Source organism: Pithys albifrons, chromosome 7 (genome assembly GCF_047495875.1).
Source record: "Pithys albifrons albifrons isolate INPA30051 chromosome 7, PitAlb_v1, whole genome shotgun sequence".
Taxonomy (NCBI): domain Eukaryota; kingdom Metazoa; phylum Chordata; class Aves; order Passeriformes; family Thamnophilidae; genus Pithys; species Pithys albifrons.
The window spans coordinates 50,584,121-50,605,735 of record NC_092464.1 but is presented as its reverse complement, the minus strand read 5'-3'; the positions used below and the strand labels follow the sequence as shown (position 1 = coordinate 50,605,735).

The 21,615-nt window shown below is 40.2% G+C and overlaps 1 protein-coding gene across 1 annotated transcript in view; it reads left to right on the top strand.

Moving 5' to 3' along the window:
• ITGA9 (integrin subunit alpha 9) overlaps positions 1-21,615 on the top strand; it is a 203,748-nt gene that overhangs the window by 83,948 nt on the left and 98,185 nt on the right. The window contains exon 16 of the mRNA XM_071561537.1: positions 18,028-18,183. Within this exon, the coding sequence (XP_071417638.1) occupies positions 18,028-18,183 (156 nt within the window). The remainder of the gene's footprint in view (positions 1-18,027; positions 18,184-21,615) is intronic.

The window sequence follows — 21,615 nt, the reverse complement described above, 5'->3', positions numbered from 1 at the left end:
CACAGCTTTATATCTCCTCATGACCTCAATCTTCACTACTTTGATTAAACGTCAGGAAAGGAAAGAAAACCTCCCTCATAGCTTTCCAAAACAATTGCAGTCCTTTTGTTCCTTTTGCTTCAGTTTGGCTTGCAGAAATGACAGCTCTGGCTTCACAGCAGCTGCTATAATTACAGCCGCAAAAGGATTTAAATTACAGCACCTTTTTTTCACACTATCGTACCTTTTTGGTAGGCTGCTGTTTGGGGTATGAAATTTTCCGTGTGGTATGGCTGTGAGAAGTACAGGAAATAGGACCTTCTCTATTTGTCCTTGGGTTTGGGCAATGTTGGAAAAGTACACACTTGAGACGTTTTATTTTTTCATCTTTTTAGCATCTACACAGTTTGCATTCAACATGATGGGTAAACTACTGAAGACAAAAATAGTCTTCCACGAGGAGTATATTTTAAAAGTTTGAAAAATAAATGTGATTACTAGTAAGCTCATAGTAATAAAATAAAGGTGTAAAAGGTCTTTGAGTGCTTTCAAGGGAAGAGCTTTTACAATCAAAACCTAAAAAATGTCCGTTTTGTGACAGGCTGTAGGTAGGGGCTGACACCACACAATGAGGATGCCCCAGGAACAGTGTGGTGGGAAAAGAGGCTGTATATCTTCCTCTAAAGGTAGCAGGGAGCTGCCATGCTGTTGGGATTTGGGGAATATCTATGAAGGTGAAGATGAAGGTACCACAGCAGAGTAAAATCTTTCAATTTTTAAACAGCAGGTGTAGCGAGCACCCATTCTGCTGGAGTGGGGGAAGTTGGTGGTGAACACTGTAGATTATAAAATATGTATTTGGAAAGGAAAAATATCTGAAGAAAACAGGAATTGATATCTTGAAGCATAATTCCCAGGTAAGCTGTCCCTTTGCCCCTGATGGCACACTGTCCTCATAACAGGGATTTTCCTCAGCACATGGAGCTGCTGTGGGGAAACCCACTGCCCTGGCAAGGGTTGCATGGCAGTTTGGATGGCAGTACTCACAGAGAACATGCCCTTTGGAAATCCCTCACCAAGGTCAGTTGAAGCCCCAAGGCCAAGCACACTGTCCTAATTTGAAGCTGAGAGCTAAATACCCAGTGGGTCTGACTGGAAAAGAGAAATAGCATACGGTGATGTGCGTGAGCTTTTAAAATGTCTCTGGTACATTTTTTGAAGTAATTCATTTGTTTAGGTTTGTGAGGATTTTGTTTTGTTTTTGTTAGTTTGTTTGTTTTTGTGTGAAGGGGTTTATTTGTTTTTTTCTCATTCCACATTGCCCAAGTAAGATCGTGAAATGCCAGTAGATGGTTAAAGAGGCAAATGCCTTTAAACTGACTCTTAACAGCATTGGGATTTGTCTCTGATATTAGTGAGAAAGAGCACACATCCAGCTTGGACTAAAAGGTGAGTCTGGAAATACAAACCTGTCCAGCACCAGAGGAGTTTGGCAATGCCATGGCTGCCAGTACATGCTGCATTGCTCACAGCACACAGACTGCCTGTCAAGATGCTCGTTTCCTACAAGTGTCACAGTCTGAACACACTCTTTTCAATTGTTTGCAGCTTGGAAACCCTGCCTAAATAGTAGTCTGAGGGGGTTTTAGCCGAATTGGAGTCTCTGGGTACTATGAGGGAAGCATGATGGAACAACAAAAGCAAACCAAGGTGATTGTCAACAGTACTGCTTTTTGGAGAAGCAGAATCCCATTTGTGTATTTCCTTTTTTCCTCACATGCACTTACCCATGAGGAAAAGGTTAGGCAAAAGATAAAGGAAACTTAGGGAATATAAAGTTAGGCAAAAGACAAAGGAAATAGGGAATCCTTAGATAAAAAGGATTTTATTCATTATTCATACAGCTGGAAAATTAGTTCTCATGATCTGTGTTTCATTCCCAGACCAGGTACCTGGGCAGTAGCCCTGTTTCTGATCTGCGTGGTGCCTGGATCTTCAGCAGGTTTCCACACAGAGGGCTCTGGGGCTGCTCTTCAAGTTTATTAAAAAAATGGATTTGCTTTTCATGCTGAGTTTTTCATATGCACCGTCTTCACTCATACTCTTTCCAAAAACATCTCCTTCCTCCATTGCACTTTATTTTTTATCTGGCTGCTAGATATTTGTATTGTATTAACAGAAAGAGGTGATTTTAGGAAAGCAAGGGTGTATTTTACACTTACTTCAGTTCAGAGACTGGTCTAGTTTTAGATTGCTTTATGTCTGTCTTCCAAGAGGAAAAATAAAAGGCTGAATATGTAAATTTTCCAGCAAGCAGATGGGTAGAAAGTAAGGAATAAAACAGTACCAAGGGATTTTAAGAATAACTTGCAAAGTGAGAATGCACAGCCTCTCCCTTTTTTGGTTCAGCAGATATGCAGTGTGTGTCTGAGTGCTTCATATATAAACAGCTCCTGACAGCATTGTTGTAAATGGCTCTGGAGGCGTTTCTTAGCCTGAGCAAGGGCAAAGTGGTTCCATTTAACAAGTGCCACAGAAGTTTTATAAAGCAAAAATGGCATTTGTCTGCCTTTCCCGCAGCTCTTGAGTCTCCCTGGCTCTTTCCTTTTCATGGCATGCCATGTCAAGGCCTTCTGTCACTCAGCTCATTCTGGTGAGGTTTGCATGATCTGAGCTGATGAACACAGAGTTGAGGAGCTGTGGGATGGATTGGTCAAAGCCTTGCTCTGCTCTTGAAAGTGTGCATGGATTCTTACTCCCCAAGGGTGCACAAGGGAGGGATATAACTTTGCCATCTTAAAATCACTGGATATTGTGCATTTTATTGCAGTGGCAGTGATGGACATAAAGATTGGTGTACAGGTCTGGGTTATACCCAAAGCTTAGCACAGGAGCAGTGGTGGCAGGGCAGTGCCATAGACTGCTGGAAGGACAGAAGTTTGCTTGATGAACAGGCTGAAAGAGCGTGGGGACTAATGTAAACAATATTTAAAATATGCAGAGGAATAAGGACACCACACACCAGACCAGTATGATCAAGAGAATGCAATTTATTACACACTGCACACAGTTTATGTAGGGTTAAGACTACATTCAACTGGCTAAATTGAATCTCACACCATCTAACTGCAGACTCTAATTGGTTATAATCCATATCTCACAAGTCCAGTGTTTTGGTGAAATCCTGACTGTTTTCAGGAACATCTCTGGTGTTCTGTGGGAAACCTGAGGAGGTTTCATGAGAAACTTCTGGGGAGTTGCTAAGAACTCCTAGGGAGTGGTTTCTCCTTTACCAGTCTGCAGTAGCTGTGGCCTTGATTATTCTTAGCTGGCAGCTCTTTCAGTCCCACAGGGATTCTATCCATATAGATCTGAATTGTTCACATTTAATTTCTCAGCACCAACAGGGGACAAGCAGTGCTGTACAGAGGACCTTGAAAATGATTTCTTGCTCTATGTTACTACCATATTCTGAGCAGTGGGACTTTGATGTCCTCTTTATGGAACAACAGTTCCTGATTGCATTTTCAGTCCTGGCTTGTAGCACAAAAGATGTGAAACAGGTAGTTCATTTTTAGGAGTGTTAGTTAGAAAGATGTCCAACCTACACTGTCACTGACTTAAGATGTTCTTCCTTTCCATCTCATTCTTTTCAAATGGTCTGTAAATTTATGTTGTGATGCATTTGGGTGTCTGTTTGTTAATGTACCATTTGCTCTCTGTGGGGTTTGCCCAAATCAATTCCTAATACCTTACATTCAAACCATATGTTATATCTGTCTAGATAGATTTGTGTGTGTGTGTGTGTGTTAAAGAAGGCAGTTTTAAAGCAAGCCTAATAGTGTTAAGCTTGACGTTTGTAAATGATTGATAATTGAGTAGAGGTCTTCAGGAAACTTTCCAGTGTCATGTTTCTGTAATAAAGGGTTAGTGTGTTACAGTACTGTGTAAAACATTGAAGAGAAGCAGGATATGCTGCAGTTCTACTAAATGGAAAAGAAAATGGGCCTATTTTGAACTGTTGAACTTTTGAGAGCTTTTTCTTGTGGCTCAAGGCTGGGTCAGAGCTCAGGGTACTCAACAGGGTTTTTCAGTGTGAAGAAATGATCAGATCAAGGACAAATTTTTTTCAAGCTGTGCATGCAAACTGCATCTGCATTCATGTAAGAACAAAATAATAGCTATATGGGTGGTCAGTTGGAAGAATATTCACTTGGTTTACATGTCAAGTTGCACTCTCTTGTATGCAGAGAATGCAAATGAGCAGGTGCTATTTAGGCAAGGGTTTTCAGAAAAAAACCTGATTTTTGACTAGTTATTTAACTCACTGTATGAGTTTGACAATGCTGTGGTTGAAGGTTGTCATCTGAGACATCAAAATGAGAACTTGGTGGTGGCAGCAGTTTCAGGAGCTCAGTAAATTTCCACACATCAAATCGCAGAATATGAAAATGTTTTCTTTGACCAAATGCTTTAAAAACAAGTATATTAAAGGTGAAAGTGAGTGAAGGATGTGTCAAATACCACTTTCAAAGTGTGTAACTTTTTGGTTGTGTCATGTCACAGATGTGTTTCAGGACTGCACGGCTGCAGTGCTGTTCACCTTTGCTTCACCTCTGAGCAATGGTTTCTTAATTGGGTGTGCAGGCTTTCTTTTCTTTCAAAGAAAGATTTGACTTTATTTCAGGAAAACAATTTCTGGATTTTTTGCATTGAGTAACCCTAATTGTGCTTGAAAATGGGACAATTTTTCCTTCTTTGGGTTATCAGGGAAAGAGACTGACAAACCTTTAAAACTGTTACTCTGAGTCACAGCCTTTTCTGGGTAGCCAAATTTCATTTTATATTCCATTTACTCTAGCCAAGAAAGTAAACGGGCAAACCTTAAATCCTCATATAATTTCATCTTTGCAAAGCAGAGAACATTGTTGTGGCTTATGTAGTATATAGAGAATACCACAAATATCTCAATTATTATTTCCTAAAGCATGGAAGTTAAACAACTGTGTGTAACTGTCTTGCCCAAGGATTTGAAGTTTTGAGAAAATACTTCAGCTGCCACAAGCTGGGACTTGCTGGCAGTGACCACTTGTTACTGTAGGATCCTCAGGAGGATTGGTAGTTTATTTTTATGTTGTTTTGGTTGTTTGGTTTTGTTAGGGGTTTTGGGTCTTTTTTTAGTGCCCTTTCCAAGGAAAAGATGTGGTCAATTTGGTAAAAGGTAGACGTAAAGGTAGACCTTTGAGATGATATGTGCTGCAAACTGGCAGTTAAAGGAGTGGAAAAGTTAACTGAGGCTATTTCTACATAATGGAAAGGGTTTTCCTCTCAGAGGCCTTGGAAAAACTTGCTGGAGGTGGATGCCTACTACCGTAACATGAGCTTTATTTTTCCTTTTTTGTTTCCTTTTTAAATGTCATATGCTGACAGAAGCCTCTTCTTTACTGATGAGTAGTGCTAAAAACAGGTTTCTGTGGAAAGAAAATTCCATCCACTTTAAATAAAAAGAAAACCTAAAAATCATTCCATATTTTTAACAAAATACAGTTAAGTAAGCCTTTCCTTTTAATCCTGTTGCTTGTGATGTCTCATTTTATTCCTTCTTGCCTGACTGGGGTATATTTAAAAGGAATCACATCACCTGTGGGCAGGGATAAATCATTTCTGCCATCAAGGTTTAAACACCTACTGTGTTGTATGGAGCTTTTTACAGGACGTTTTTCCATTCTTAGTAAAATGCTCAGTGTCTATTGAGACAAACTACAACAGTAGGTCTAGGGTATAAATTTGCCTTCGAGTTCCCATTTTTAGGCATTTTCATGATTTCAGGTTACAGAGATTTCAAGCTGTCACACTTGAAATCAGTCTGGATGGTGAGGAAGCTGAGAGTAGTTGTTTGGAGACATTTATCTTTGAAGGGGAGAGGAAGAGGTGGAGTGTGTTTTAGTGAGTTTTCTCAGCTCACATCCCTTCCCATGTTGTTTTCTAACATGATAAAACATTTCTGACCTACTGCCTGGCCACTCCATGGTATCTACAGTGAGGCCATCAGTGCTTGTGGTACAGCAGCTGTGCTTTGTCCCCTCAGAATTTGTGTGAGAGTCTTTCCTCTGTCATTATAGCCACTTCAGAATAAAGTTGTGATGCATAAATGAAATAAATCCTAGCAATAATATTGTCCCATGATTTGGTGGTGGTGGAAAAGTCATTGGCACACAGAGGCAAAAGGGCTTCATTAAATAATTACACATTTTGTTAAGAGCAGGAAGGGAGCATTCATATTTCATGAAGTTTATGATATGCTTGTAAGGCATTTGTAAATATGGAAAATATCAAATGCTGTTTGCCAGAAATAAACACACTAAAATGGTCTGGAAACTTAAGAGTCCCAAAGACTGGCTGAAGAGCTCTCTGGCCCCATATTGCTGGCTTTGCCTAAATCTTGCAATGGGAGGGAAATTCCAGGAAGCACTGAGGACTTTAAAGTGTCCATATACCAAAAAAGGGTAAGACAGCTGATCTGAAGGGCTGTAGATTGACATCATCATATAAACAATATAATGGAAATACAAATATATCATATGATTGCTCAAGAAATAAAGGAACAGATACAGCTTGATTTAAAAAGAAAAAAGACCCAAACCCTGAGTATACAAATAATGAGTTTGCTCTAGAAGGTATCTGTGAAGATGTAATAGAGTTTTAAGGGCTGGCAATTTTATCATGCTTTAGGCGCTATGATTTAAAAGAAAAAAAAAAAGGAAAGATGGTACAAAATCTGCACATATACAGTTAATACTTAGCAGACTGATGTAAACAGGAAGTGTTGCAGGGTTATAAAGTGACTTACTTCTAATGATACTCTTCATGGATAAACAGAAGGTTTAAAATTAATATAGTTGTTAAAGAACTGAAAATAAATACAAAATTACTTCTACAGTTTGCAGGTAAAGCAAAAATTCTTGGTTAAAAGAGGAGGATAGGGATTTTTTTTTATACAAAATGCTTTGGATCAGCTACTATTCTGAGCCACCCAAGTAAAGTTTATTTTCATCCAACTAAGTGTGAGGTCATTCAACCAGGAATGAAGAATGTGGGTCCCCTATCAAGGGCGAGAAGAAGCTTGTCTCCCAGAAAGTGGGGGCCTTGAGAAGGATTTCGGGGTCAGAGCAGACCAACAGTCTAACATGACTTCTCAGCATGATGGTTGGCAAAAAGGAGCAGTGAGTTCTTTGTGTATACATACAGAGAGAATGGTACCTTGGAGTGATTCTTCTCTATAGATCACTAGTTTGCCCAGGGCTAGAACAGTGTGTTCTCTCATGAGATGCTTTGTGTTGAGATGATGTCGCAAAAATCTCTAAAACCTGTTCAAGGAGAGGCCTCACTTAGAAATGAAAACTATTCACAGTGAATATTTTAATCAAGGCCAAGAGTCACCTAAGAAGCTATTTGTAATCTAGCAGAGAAAGGTGTGACGGAAACCCATGACTGAAATGTGATGTCACGTGCATTTAAAGAAGCCAGACACAGGACCTTTTTAATTCAAGGGGGATTGCTATAGGACCTAACTATTTGCATTCCTGGAAAATATGCTGTAGCTAAACAAATTATTTAATGTACTGGAAAATTAACAAATGAAGTGTACTGTCTATACAAGAAAGCAGACTAATTATACAATCTATTACTGCCTCTTAGGATCATTTATTTTTAAGAAAGGAGAATTTTGTTTGTTCCCAAGAGCTTCCTGTTGATGAAACAGGGACACTATTGCAAAACAGTATCAGTTTCTCTGTGCTGGAGCTTTGAGGCAGTACGAAAGCAGAGAGACAAGAGCCCACAGCCGGTGGGATAAAAAGTAACTGAATGTGGTTTGTGTCTGAGGATGAAGATACAATTTTTGATCAAGTAATACAGAAATTGAGATAAAGTTAAAAATACTGCAACTTGCCAGTATCAGTTTTTGTTTAATTACATTCACAGCACAGTTCTGTGAAGGTAACACATAACTGGTGTTAGGATATGCAAGCCAAGGCAAAGCCCTGTGATATAGCTGGTGCTTCAGCAGGCTGTGCAGGGAATCTGATGCACACTTCTGACCTGTGACTCTTCTGTGAAAGACTCTCTATGTCTTGAAGGTGACCACTGAAGCTCCCTACACAGCTATTTTTTCTTGGTTATGACTAAGTATTTAAGTTGCTGGTGTTGATTTTCAGAATTTGGTGCTTGTGGAGTTGGAGCTCTGTCATTCTAATCTGTGGCCTTGCTATCCTTGTCTTTACCATCTCCACTTCCCTTTGTCTTTCCCAAGCTCTGAGCCCCATGCTTCTGATGAACTTGGGGCTCTCTACAAGTACTCGCTGCACTGTTTGATGGTTTTCTTCTGACACTCTTAGTGTGCTCTGATCTGCTCTTCAGTGCTGCATTTCAGGCAATTTGGAAATGAACAGATCCTGGAAAAATATGTTCCAAACATTTATGCAGTAAGAAAATTAAGGAAAGACTTCACCCCTGAAAATAAAATAACATCAGCTTTTTCCTAGTTACATAGCTAGGTAGATCATATTTATTAAGGCCGATGCTGTTACCAAAGTCCTAGAGCTGCTGAGCATGCAGCCTTTGAGAACTGATTTACCCAAGGGCAGTGATGCTGTGCCATGTACACCCAAAGGACCTCTCACCAAGGATTTGTGTGGATTTAGTTATCAGGGCCAGCAGTTGCCTAGGGCTTACCTCTGCCCTTTCCCAGTTTTACTGAATCTCTTCTCTTGCCCCAAATCACAGCATTATCCATTTAGAGTCATTGCATATGGCCTGGAGTAGTCCTGTGTAGGCCACAAATTTGTGTTGTCACCAAAATGTTACACATTGTGGAATTGAGAGATGGGGATTTGAGAAAGTGCTGCTGCTAAGATACACACTCTTGACTCAATGCATAATGTAAAAAATAATCAAAAGTAATCACAAGAGGACATGGAATGAAAGGACATGTGTAAAGTGGTGATTCATATACTTGATTATATTTAGTTAAAACTATATTAAAGTTATTGCAGTATTGCCATTGTAAAAAGCAATTTTTTTCCATTCCCCATGAATTCATCTCTGGTTTCAGAGTGGAGCTCTCCACTTTGATCTGGAGAACTCTATGGTTTGCTCTTATTTGTGGAAACGTTTGCGTTGTTTGTTTTTAAAGCCAATGGAACTTGAAGGGAAAGTTTTGGTTTTCCTTGGTTCCCCTGAGAAACACTCGTTCATCCTGCTCCCGTCTGTGGGTGTGAACAATCGCCCTTTGTCACTGTACGACATCCTCCAGCCCAGCCATGGACTGCCGGGCAGCTGTATCCGCTGATGTAGCTCCTGAGCAGGACACTCCTGCCTCTCCATGAATGATCAGTGGAACAAGGAGAAAAGCCTTATTGTTGCCAAAATGAATGGTGAGCTTTCCATTCAGTCGTGATTTCAGCTGTAAATGGACTAGAAAGATCATGAGGTTTCTGAAATATGTTCCGATTCCTTCCTCTTTTCCCTTTTGGTTTCATGTTAGTTGTAAGCAGAGCCTGGGAGTCTGAATAAGGGAAGGTGTTAGCAAAATGGTGTCTGGATGGTCAGAGGAGAATGGGAGTAGTGGTGGGGAGGGAGGTGACATGGAGACAGGGTGTCACTGAGGAGATTCAGTGTACTGAATATGTAGGTATGGGCAGGACTGGAGAGTAGAGCATGACAAAATGTCCTTGGCACCACCCATAATGCTTGTGCTGTATAATGGGTAAATTTCCTTTGACTCTTCTCAACATTACTTTGTTAAAAATACTAATTCCTCTTAGTTAGCATGTTACAGAATGGGAGTTTGTCATCCTTAGAGGTGTCATTGTTTCTAGAACAATGTGGTTTCCTTACCCTCTTCAGATAGCCCAGCTCATGTGTGTACAAAAGCCACAGGGAGTAAAGGGTTCAAACTGTGGGTCCTGGTTTCAGACGACTTCTAGCAGCTACCTAGCATGTGAAACATGAATTGATATTAAACATAAAAGTAAATGTCACAGAGGAGTTCTGTCCACATTTTTAAATTCATGTGGCAAAGTAGATGATCGTGACACTTTTTGCTTTTGCCCATATTGATTTTAAATCCTGCTTTGAAGAGGGTTAGACTAATAAATACTAATAATAGAGAAGGTCACTTAAGAGAGAAGGTCACTTAAGTCACCTTATTAGGTGACTTAGGTCTCGTTATTATGACTCTGTTAGGTTTGCGTGGTTTTGGTAGCCAGGGGACCGCAGGAGAGGCTTCTCTAAGAAGCTGCCAGAAGCTTCTCTTGTGTCTGACAGAGCTAATGCCAGCGAGCTCCAGGATGGACCCACTGCTGGCCAAGGCTGAGCCAGTCAGGGGTGGTAGAAATCCCTCTGTGATGTTATATTTAAGAAAGAAAAAATGTTATTGCACAGATGTAATTGTGCTCAGAGAAGAGAGGGGTGAGAACATGTGAGAGGAACAACTATGCGGACACCAAGGGCAGTGCAGAAGGAGGGGCAGAACGTGATCTAGGCACCAGAGCTGAGGTTCCCCTGCAGCCCATGATGAAGAATATGGTGAAGCAGCTGTGCCCCTGCAGCCTGTGGAATAAACCCATGCTGGAGCAGGTGGATGCATGAAAGCATCCTGTGGGAAGCTTGTGCTGGGCAGGCTTCTGGCAGGGACCTGTGGAGAAAGGAGCAGGTTTTGCTGGTAGGATTTGTGACCCCATGTGGGATCCACATAGGAGCAGCCTGTTCTTGAAGGACTGCATCCCATGGAAGAGACCCACACTAGAGCAGTCCATGAGGAACTGTAGCCCTTGAGAAGGACTCACAGTGGAGAAGTTCATGGAGGACTGTCTCCTGTGGGAGGGACCCCACACTGGAGCAGAGGAGGGACTCTCCCTGAGGAGGGTGTGACAGCAGAAACATGTGATAAACTGACTGTAACCCCAATTCCCCGTCCTTCCAGGAGAAGGAGGTAGAGCCTGGGAAGGAGGGGGGGATGAGGGAAGGTTTTTTTAAGATTTGTTTCATTTTTTATTAGCCTGATCTGATTTTGATTGGTAATAAATTCACTGAATTTCCTCAAGTCAAGGCTGTTTTTCCTATGACGGTAATCAATGAGTGATCTTTCCTTGTCCTTAACTCACAGACCTTTCATTGTACTTTCTCTCCCTTGTTCAGTTGAGGAGGGGAGTGATAGAGCAGCTTTGGTAGGCACCTGATGTCCAGCCAGGGTCAAACCACCACAGCAACACTCCTCACAGGCTCCCATTGTGGATTATCTATTTCTCCAGCTACCAAAAGAAGGATCTTTATTTTTCTGTGTCAATACCTCCAGATTTTGTAAGTAAGCTGTTCCCATCTCAATAGTATGTAAATAAAAGTATATGAGCATCATTCTTTTCATCCATTTAGCCTCTCTGATGCAGACAGGCAGGCTGGATGACTGAACAGTGAGTTGTTTCCTTTGCAAGAGTTCCAAGGACTGCCTTTACTGAACTAACTGTCAGTAAAAAAGTTGATAGTAACCTTTGTTCATCTCTAGCAATCCTCTTCTACTGAGGATGATTCTGCTTACTTTCCATCCTGATACAATACTCTTTTTTTTTTTTTTTGTGCTGTTTTTTATAGGACACTGAGCTTAGCTAGAATATCTCCCTGTGCCATCAGCTCCTGGACTTTCTAGTGGTTTGTGTTTCTGTGTTGTGATGTTGCTTGTTTTTGTCATGTGTTGCAGAGGTTGGTTGTGCCTTCCCTGGTACCAAATGAAAACATAACTGAAAACATTACATCCAGTGAAAGACTCAACATTCAAATGTGTAAATCTGATGTGAATCTGTATTGTTATTATGCACTTTATTTCTAAGCTGGAAAATCAAGATCTGAGTTCACTAATACTGAATCTGGAAGCCATGTAGTAACTTTTCTTACTGATTACTGTGAAACACATACCATAATATATTATTGTTAAACCTTCATAACCTTTGACATGGCATAGTTCTGCTATTGATTGCAATCTCTTCCATGCTGACATCAGCAATTCCTTTGTCACTCAGCAGCTGATAGCAGGAACCCAAATGCACAGGGTGGGTGAGCACTTGGACTCACAGCGAGACTGTGCTCAGGTCAGGTTTGGACTGCCAGCTCTTTCCTTGGTGGCTCAGGCTGTTCTCTCAGGCCATGCAGTCTCCTGGGTGCCTGGTGTTTATTTAACACCAGATTTCCCCAGGAATTTGCTTTCTTTCTTTCCCAGAACATCTTTCCAGTTATCAGTGTGTATGCAGAGAGGGGTTGCTGACCTAATGGGAACAGTTGTGTGCTGGAGTAAAGCATTTAGGAAGAGGATAAAGAAAGCACTCCCATTCTTTCAAATGCTATCATTAAATAACATTTGGTTGTGTGAGACCCTGTTTTAAGCATTGAGATTCTTCAGAAGCCTTTTTATAGCTGAAGTTTAGCAACCAAGACTACTCACCTATTTGTTGAATTATAGCTGTCACAAGATCTTAAAGCAAAAGAATGTATTGAAACATCAGGTCTCTGATTGCCTTCAATAGCATTAATTTGACAAAAAAATTCACCAATAATTTTGTAAATGAGCTTTTGCCAATTAAGTAAACTGGAATAGAGTTTTCAGTTGAGTTTTTCCCCCTTTAGCTACAGTAATATCTTTAAAAAATTGGTAAAGATTGGTATTAAAAAATCCCAAACTTGTGTATGGAATGGAAACTACACCTTTTCTAGACAATTTTGGCATGACCATGTTTTGTATGCTTTGGAGTGGGGAGACACCAATGCTACACTTATGCCAGTCTGAAATGAGTTATTACAAATTCTAGAATATCTTTAGCAAAGTAAGCACAGGACAGAGCAAGGCTCTTGTGAGAACAGAGGAGGTTATTCTTTTGCACAGTAGAAGGCTGAAAGTATTAACTTGCATTGGGAATTGACACCAGTGGATCTAAACTTGGACTCAATAAGTGGTGCAAGGAAGTTAAGTTCCCCCTTTTTCATGTTCAGTTACTAGAATGACATGAACACATTCATTCATCTGAAATGCATTTAATTTTTTAAAAAAACTTCCAGTTTAAAGCTAATTTGTCTAATTAATATTCTTACTGAATTGCTTGGCACTGAAGTCTTGCATCCTGAATGGTTCAGCTTAGAGAGGGAGGCTGAGGTAGTAGGAGAAGATAGTTAATTTTGAAGTTAAGCACTGTCATCATATTGATTCATAAGCTATAATGTATATTTATTAAGACCTAGAGCAGATATTTTATTTGATTGATTGTGGCAGTAGTGGCCATTGTTTCTGAAGGTTGGTGGACCTTTGTGTCATTTTTGAGGTCACTGATCAGGGAACTATTTATGAAGACTTATGTGGTAGTGACCTGTGAGCTGATTAAACTGGTATGTTGGATTAGCATTAGCACAATGTCTTTTATATGTTTTGCAGCATTAATGTGTTATCAATTAAATTGGAATTCTCAAATTTATTTTGTATATTTTAAGGCTGTAAAAATTCCTGTAGTCTATTATTAGTGCTTATTATTTAGCACCTGAAATAAACATGTTTGGATTAAAATTTCAAGTCGAGTGTTTTAAAAGCAAAATTCTGGAACTCATTCTAAGTCATTTGACTAAACAGAGCCTGATTCTCAGAAGTACTGAAAAGATGTTTTGAATTCAGTAAAAGCTCTGGAATCCATGCAGGGGTTGATGTCCTCGGGATCAGGTCAGAGGGAGTAGGAAAAAAGGCCCAGCAGAGCAGAGAGCTTTCCCACAGAGAAAGAGAAGAGAAACTCCTGATGACATGAACAAGAACAAAAGCAAGGAGCTATTATGTCTTTCTTCAGTTGATGCTGTTGAAAATTCCTATTTGTTGCTTTAAAGGGCTACATTTCATGCTTCATTCCTGCATGACTCTTGCTGTAGATTGTGGGCATTATTTACATCTCAATTTCTTTCTCAGACAATTGGCCATAATTAAAAATAGAATTTTGTACTCTCCAGAGTCCTTGCCTGGAGACTTTCACCTTGTAGAAGAAAGAGGATTAGATGTCATGATTTATTGGGCTCATGTACAGTCTCCTTAGTGTGCTGTGGCACTGAGCTGAAAGAAAGCTGAAATGATATCCAGTCTGGCAACCACTCACACTCTGAGCAGAGTAAATCCTGTCCCTTTGCTTGAATTCCTGATGTGTGTGGGCTCTCGGTAGCACTGAGTTAAGGTTGGAGAAGACAGCGGCTGTCTGCCAAGGCACTGTGCCTTTGGGATGTTGGACTCTGTACCTGTGTTTGTGTTGTCATGAAGAGCTTTAGGTTGTGCCAGTGAAAAGTGCCAAAAATTATTTCTTACAGTTGTCACATTCCATCTTCAAGAGAGAATTGGAAATGATGTTCAGAATCACGGTTCTGACATTTGATCATTGCTCTGGGATTACTTTTCAGATTTTTTGGGACTTTTTGGTACTAAAGTCAAACAGAAATACAGTCATAAACCTGGCAGAGGCTTTACTTTCTTGCTTTCTTTTCCTCTGCCAAGGCAGAGAAACCAAAAGCAAGAAATATGTGGCTGTGCACAGTTTCTACCACAACATTAAAAAAAAAATCTTTGCAGTGATTGTTCTGTGAGAGGAGGTAACAAACCTTTGTTATGACATTTGTTAGGGTAAGCTTTCAGGATCATGATGTCTTTTGAAATATTTCTAAGTGCCTTATTGCTTTCTTAGATGTTCTTAAAAGTGTGCTTTTTTTCAACTCTGAGTTTTTATCAGATATGAATGAGGGATCATCCTGATCTTGATTAAAATCCAGCTTATTCATGCCTAAACACCTTTTTTTTGTCAGCTCAGAGTCATGTCATGCAATGTGTCTCACAGGAGAAGATAAAAGATCCTGACAGAAGGCTGTAGCTGGCTAGGGCTGTTTCCATTGCAGGAGGGGATACTGGCTGGAAGGTGTTTTACTGGGACTGAAGTGTATTGATTTCTGGACAAGCCTTATTTCAAAAATTTCAAAATGAAATCTGGTCTTAAAGAGAAGGAAAAAACCCTACCTAGAAAAACTGCTTGTAAGTGCATAGGATTGCTGATGGCAGTCCCAGCTTCAGGATCTCAATTCTAATTCAGGCACAGTGAAAAGTTGCACCAGTTTAGTGAGATCTAGTCTATACCAGCTGGGTCTTTATTGCTATTTCTGGCTGAACCCTAATTACGTAGTTGTTTCTGTTGATTGTGTGAACTCCTTGGATGTTACACTTGTTTTAGTGTCCTCTAAACACTTTGCCATTAATGAAGCCGTGGTGTCTGTGTGCTACGATTTACCAGGGACGCTTTGCTTTTCTAGGTTAAAGAGATGTCCTTAACCTATGACACTTCCTCGGCATAGCAGCATTGTGGTGAAAAATGGTGATTATGTATAAAAGCTGCTGGCAAAAAATATATCCCTTGGCAAATCCAGCTCATTAGGGTCAGGCAACTGATACAAAATACACAGTTTCCTTGATTTGAGGGATTTTTCAGTCTGTCTCAGACCTGATTCTCATTGCATCTTTGGACTTCCTCTTAGAACCAATCAGTGGGCTGCATCATCAATATATGATTCAACCACTGGAAGAGATACATTTGGGTAGAAGGAAAGAGGAAGAAACTGAGTGTATTTTCAACATACAGTAGTGCTTTCACAGATCCCTTTTGGGCAAATATTAATTATTCTCTTTATGTGCTCACATCCCAGTCTGCAGTGTACCTGTGAGGCAGAAATGTTTTGTCTCTCTCTTACCCAGGACAAATCCCACAGACTGTTGCCTTCATTTTTGCAGGATTGTGAGCAGAAGCAACTGAACATGTGGCGAAATTAATAACTGGGTAGCATTCATAGTTTTATTTGTAATTAAGGACAAGTGGGTATGTGAAATGTATTTCCCCAAGGCTGTGGTGAGGGAGAGGTCACAATTTCACCACTAAAACAAAGCAGAAAGAGACACCAGCAAACAATATAGACACTCTCTAATATTCATCCGAGTCAATAGGAAACTTGCCTTTTAACTTTAAAGGGCATTGGACTTAACCCTGCAAGATCATATTAAAACACTTAGACGTGATTAAGCACTTACTCTTGCCATACTGCAGTAATAGAGCTAGAAGAACTATAGATGGATTTTAATTTAATCCCTCTGTACATTTTTAATTGTCCATGTTTACATAGTTGCTTGCATACAGTAGGATCAGGTGACAATTTGCCTGATGATTTGTGCTTACCTGCTGCTATATGGCATGCTCTTTTATAGTTTTGTTTCTCTCTTTATGTTGTCTTCTTGTGGGCTGATACAATCCTCACTTACATTAACACCCCCGATTCCCTGTGAAAGCAAAGCTGGCGACTTCTGTGAGTTGTAGTATTGTTACTTAGCAGTCTCAGTATGGTACAATTCCTGCCCTGGGGATGGGACTGTGCAAAGGGCTGCAGGCATCAGTGTCTCTTCTGCTGAGAGCATTAACAGTGCTGCAGAGCATGCATGGTCTTTTTTATGGGATTGGGAAGAGGTCACGGAGCTGTCAGCGCTGCTGCCGTGTCTGCTGTAGGTTGGTGTTCCTTACCAAAAAAGCACAAACTACTCCAAGCAATGCACAGTTTAAACTTTGGGACACTGACAGACATTGGTGTTAGGATAGGGAATGTAAGGGCTGGCTGAAGGCTTCAAGGTGCAGGAGGGTAAATATCATCCAGCCTGGCCTCTGGTACTGTTCACCCAACCAACCGATGATTTGGGAATTTGGTTAGCCACTAATCTTTGTCTGACTTCAGAGATCTGTGGTCCCCCAATATAGTGGAGAGAACAAATGGTTGCCTTGAAACAGATCAAACAGGGTGGTCTGAAAGCCAGTTAGCTGGCTTCCAGTGCATCTGGAAGATGCAATTTAAATGGCATGACATCTCAATTGCTTCTTGTGGTTGCTCAGAGAAGGCCATTAGCCAATGCAAGGCAAAGTTCAGAGCTGGCCCATGTGTAGATTTGTTTTGTTTACTTATGGTATTTGTTTATTGCCTCAATTTCATCTGCACTGAATCCATGCTAAGTTTTTAAGTAAATAAGATTTAAGACAAATATCTGCCTGTGAAAAGGTAGAGCATTTGCCACTTTTGTTTCCTGGTAAACTGCATTTTGGAAGTCAGGACTGAACAGAGCACAATGAGCCCTTTGTCCTTGCACAGCAAACTGGATTTAAGCAACCCATGTTGTGACAAATGGTATGAGTTTTGTGGCTTGGGCTCCAGCAACAAGAAAAGGCAATCCTTTTGTCCCATCAGCCAAATAATGTGGCACCATTTAGTACATCTGGTGTGAAGCCTAAGAATAATAAATATAAATAAAGGAACTGAAAAATTTTCTTGTTAGACAAACTGAAAATGTTACTGTGCTGAGAATGGGGGAAGCTCTGAATTTTGCCTAGGGAACTGTGCTGGAAGATGGCTTTTCTTGCCCCTGAATGTCTGTATAATCTTATTTTATAACCAGGTCAGTATCCTTACCTGTCCATTCATTTCACTGATATTACAAAACAACAGAGGAAGATGGAGTCACTGGAGGTGACTTCAATCAAAGCTTACGATTTAGAAACCCCAGAGATTAAGATGATTTGCTCTTTGCTTCTGTAGGACTAAGGGAATCACTTTCTTTTTTTTTTTTCAAGAAAATGTCTTTTATTGAAAACCACTTGATTTATAGGTGTGCCTAATATGCCACTGCCTCTGTGGAATCAAGAGTAGATCCCCAAAGAAAAACTATTTTTTAATTTTTTTTAATTTTTTTTTAAGTCTTCTGTATTGTTTATTAATTGTGCTTATTCCTGTTTGGCCTGAAGAAGAATAAAGGAAGTAGAGAAACCTGCCTTCTGTCTGGAATGTTGAATCTGATTTAATTGCACGTTTAATTAAGTGGTCTGGTTTAATTGAATGTATAATTGTTGGAGATGGAAACCTGCTTGCCTATATGCATTGGTGAAATCTATTTGGTTTCTTGTACAGAAAAGAATCGAAGACGTCATCTCTCCAATTGTATTTGAAGCTGCATACAGCCTTGGGGAACATGTGATAGAAAGAGGAAGAGGGGACAAGGAACTGCCTGCTCTCAAGCCCATTCTCCGCTGGAAGAAAGGACAGAAGATAGCGCAAAGGAATCAGGTCAGATTTGGACTCTGCTGTTTCCCTAGTTGTTCTGTGGCTGCAACTCACAGCAGAGGTGGCTGTAAAGCTGCACTGCTAAGCTCAGGTCATTTGCAAAAGTAGCCTTTTTGTGCAGTCCCTCCTGTTGCTCACATCAGTGCTGCTCTGTAACGTAGTAAAGACTTGTGCTGCCAAGGCTGGACAGCACCAGGTGAGGACACTTTCTTGTTTTAGGGTGTCTGTGCTGGGAAGGGAGAGGATGAGAAAGGTCCTGCTCCTTCTCTTCTTCCCTTTCATGTAGGAAGTTCTAGTGAAAGGCTTGGTCCTGGTCTCCTTTCCAGGCTGACCCTTTGTTAGTGACAGAGGGACAGACAGAGCAAACTCCAGGAAGGGACATGGGGACTTTGTGAGGGGAGTACAGTGGACAATAAAAAGAAAAATTTGCCTGGCTCAGCTGCCTTCTTCTTGAGGACTCCTCACATCCAGTCATGTGGCAAGGGAAACCTGCTCCAGCTGTCACTGTAGGACATGCCACACTGAAGTAGGACGGGTTTATTTCAGAGAAAGTAAAGTGTAGGTAGAGCCATGTACGTATTAGGATCCTATTTTGCCCCACTGCAATGCAGAGAGACCCTTTTGTCCTTAATTTTGGTGAGAGCAAGACAATTCCCTTGATGTTGAAACACCCCTCATTTAAAGAATGGAGTTTTTTTATGTTATTATTATTATTTCATTTCTCCCCTGGCCTCCTTTCTCCCAAATTGTTCCCTAGGAGATTGAAGTGTGTGTGATTATCCCACCTCTCTTTTTTGTCTGTCTTGATCTCACTGGTATCTTTGAAAAATGCAGGCAAAAGTTGTCAGGTTTTGACAGGAGTGATGAAGACAGTGCTTATGAAGGTATTAAACACTTTCATGGTCTATAAGACAGGTGCTCATGTGGATAAGGGAGACCCTGCTAGTGACCTTTTGATGGTCTCCCTTTTCAGTGTAGCCCTCATAGGTGCAAAACAGTTTGCCAAGAAAGGAGCCTGCAGGACAATTCAATTTTCCACTGTGCCAGCACTGGAGCATTCACCCATGAAGCTCAAAGGCTTCTCAGGGAAATCAAAGTTCTCCTGTGACGGGCAAAGCCTCTTGTGTGTCAGAATTGCAGGGTAATTTATACTGGAAGGGTCCTCTGTGGGTCAAGTTCCTGACTCAAAGTAGAGCCAACTTAAAAGTCAGATTGAGTAGCTTGGGGTTAAAACCACTCAAGTTCATTTTCCAAAGCATGCTTACATAGTTATGAGCTGGCATTCCTTGTGAATGCAAAACTTTTCTCTCTTTTTTTTTTTTTTTAAGTGGTATAAAGTCTGTCTGGAGACTGAGTTTTAACCCTAGGAAGTTCATGTTTATTAAGTGATAATTGCATCATGATCTGTAGCACTACTTTCTGATGCTGCTTGTAAGGTCCTTGAATATTACGTAAAAAAAGAGTAACAAAAATGTTTAAAGATACTTGCTTTGTCAAAACTCGAGTGTTTTGAACTGTATTTGGCTATAATCCTTGTACTTAAGAGAAATGAGTATTTATTCAAGTGTGCTTTATTTTTATAAATGTATGAATGAAAGATGCATTCAGGAATTACTTATTTTTATGAAGGGGAACTGTGTGGCTGTTATGTATACAATTTTTGTATTGTTGCAACAGTATGATAGGAATTTGTGGAGAACTTTGGAACTTGAGTAGTGTGCTGAAAACCTGAGTGTTGCATGAACAAAGCTGCTTGTATACTTTAGCGAAGCCTTAAACTCAAAAGGTCACATCTTGCCCTGCAGGCATACTCTCAGATCAATATTAAAATACCTAAATGCTGAGATTATAGAGCAGAAACTAAAATATGTTAGGAATTTCCCTGACTTGTTTTCTTGTGCAATTTGGATGAGAGGGAGCCAGTTTAACAATCCCTTTCCATTTGCTTTCCAGATGTTGTTCACTCAGCTTAGGAAGAAAAGGATTTTGACACTGGGTGTGCTGGGAAGTGTGCTTTCCACTGAGGAGGAGAGCTTTGGAGTTAGTGTGGCCATCATGGTGACAGTGCCCTGATGGAGTAGCCTTAAGGCAAAGGGCTGGGGCCTCATAGGAAAAGTCATTCAGACGTAGCATTCTCTTTCAAGATTCTTATTATTTTCTAAGTAGGAAGGATTTTAAAAAGCCAAGAGGAGATAGTAGGAACCAAAGCTTATGTAATAAAGGATTTACAGTTTTCAAAGAATGTAATGATTTTGAAGGAACTTTGCATTTTGGAAGTCCAGTTCAGACTTAGTGGTTTCTGTTTTCAGAAGATACAGCACAGGTGACGTCTGGTGGACAAAATTAGTGTTGATGTTGGTACTAATGTCTTTAAATATAGCTGATTGTGTGTTGTTTTTAAAAGCCCGATCCTGTTGATCCAGTAAGAAGTGGCGTTTTGGGATCATGATTGTTGCATCTGTTCCTTGGAGGCACCATTAAGATAATGTGAAAAGGTTGATACTTCTCTGAGAACACCAGGTGACTGGTTTTTGTGAATGAATGCAGGAGAATCTGGAAGTAGTGAATAGCTGAAAAAATGGGAGGACACCATTACTGAGTAGGAAAGAGAGAGACTTCCATCTTTCAAGACTGTTCTACAGTTCTGCTAGACCTACTTGAAAAGCCACACCTTTTGCAAGCTTGGACTTTATAGTCACCTGAAGTGATGTTATACCTGAAGTGATCACTTTCACTGGTATTCAGTTTGTTTTTCATGAACCAGATGTTTCCTGCATGCATCACTTCCCAGCAAGAGTGTATAACCCTATAACTTACAAAACAAGGAGGTAGGAGAGCCATCAAGAGGCTTCTTGACATAAGAATTGAAAATTATATTGAGCATATGAAGTTCTTCAGGTTGCTTTGCTCTGATGCATTTAGGGAGTCAGCTTGGAAATACTATTCATACACATCCACCACAAAAGTGGTTTCTCCTTAATGACATAATCACAGAAAAGGATTTTGTTGGAGATTCATCTTTTAAATCAGTATTGCACTGTATGTGGGAGAACAGTCTAGCCCTGTACTCATCACTTAGACCAAAGCATAACTATTGTAGTAAAGGAGTGTGTTGAGGTGAGATGTAATTCGAAATGCTTTTATTTATTGATCACCTTCATTTTAAAAGCATACAGCTTTTTCTGTAAGGCACTGCAAAATGCCTATATTTAAAAGTAAAACAAAACAAAAGCAAGCATTGAGTGTTCAGTGAAGGAACACACTTCTTTTCCTAAATTAACTGTTCTTGAAACCATCAAAAGATGATAAATAATTGGACTGACTGATTTGAAGAAAAGGTTCTTCACTGAAATTTCCTAATGAAAACCAAGCAATTTTGAGATTTCATGTATGAGTTATTTTTTTATAAATGAATAGGCTCAAAATGAAGGAATA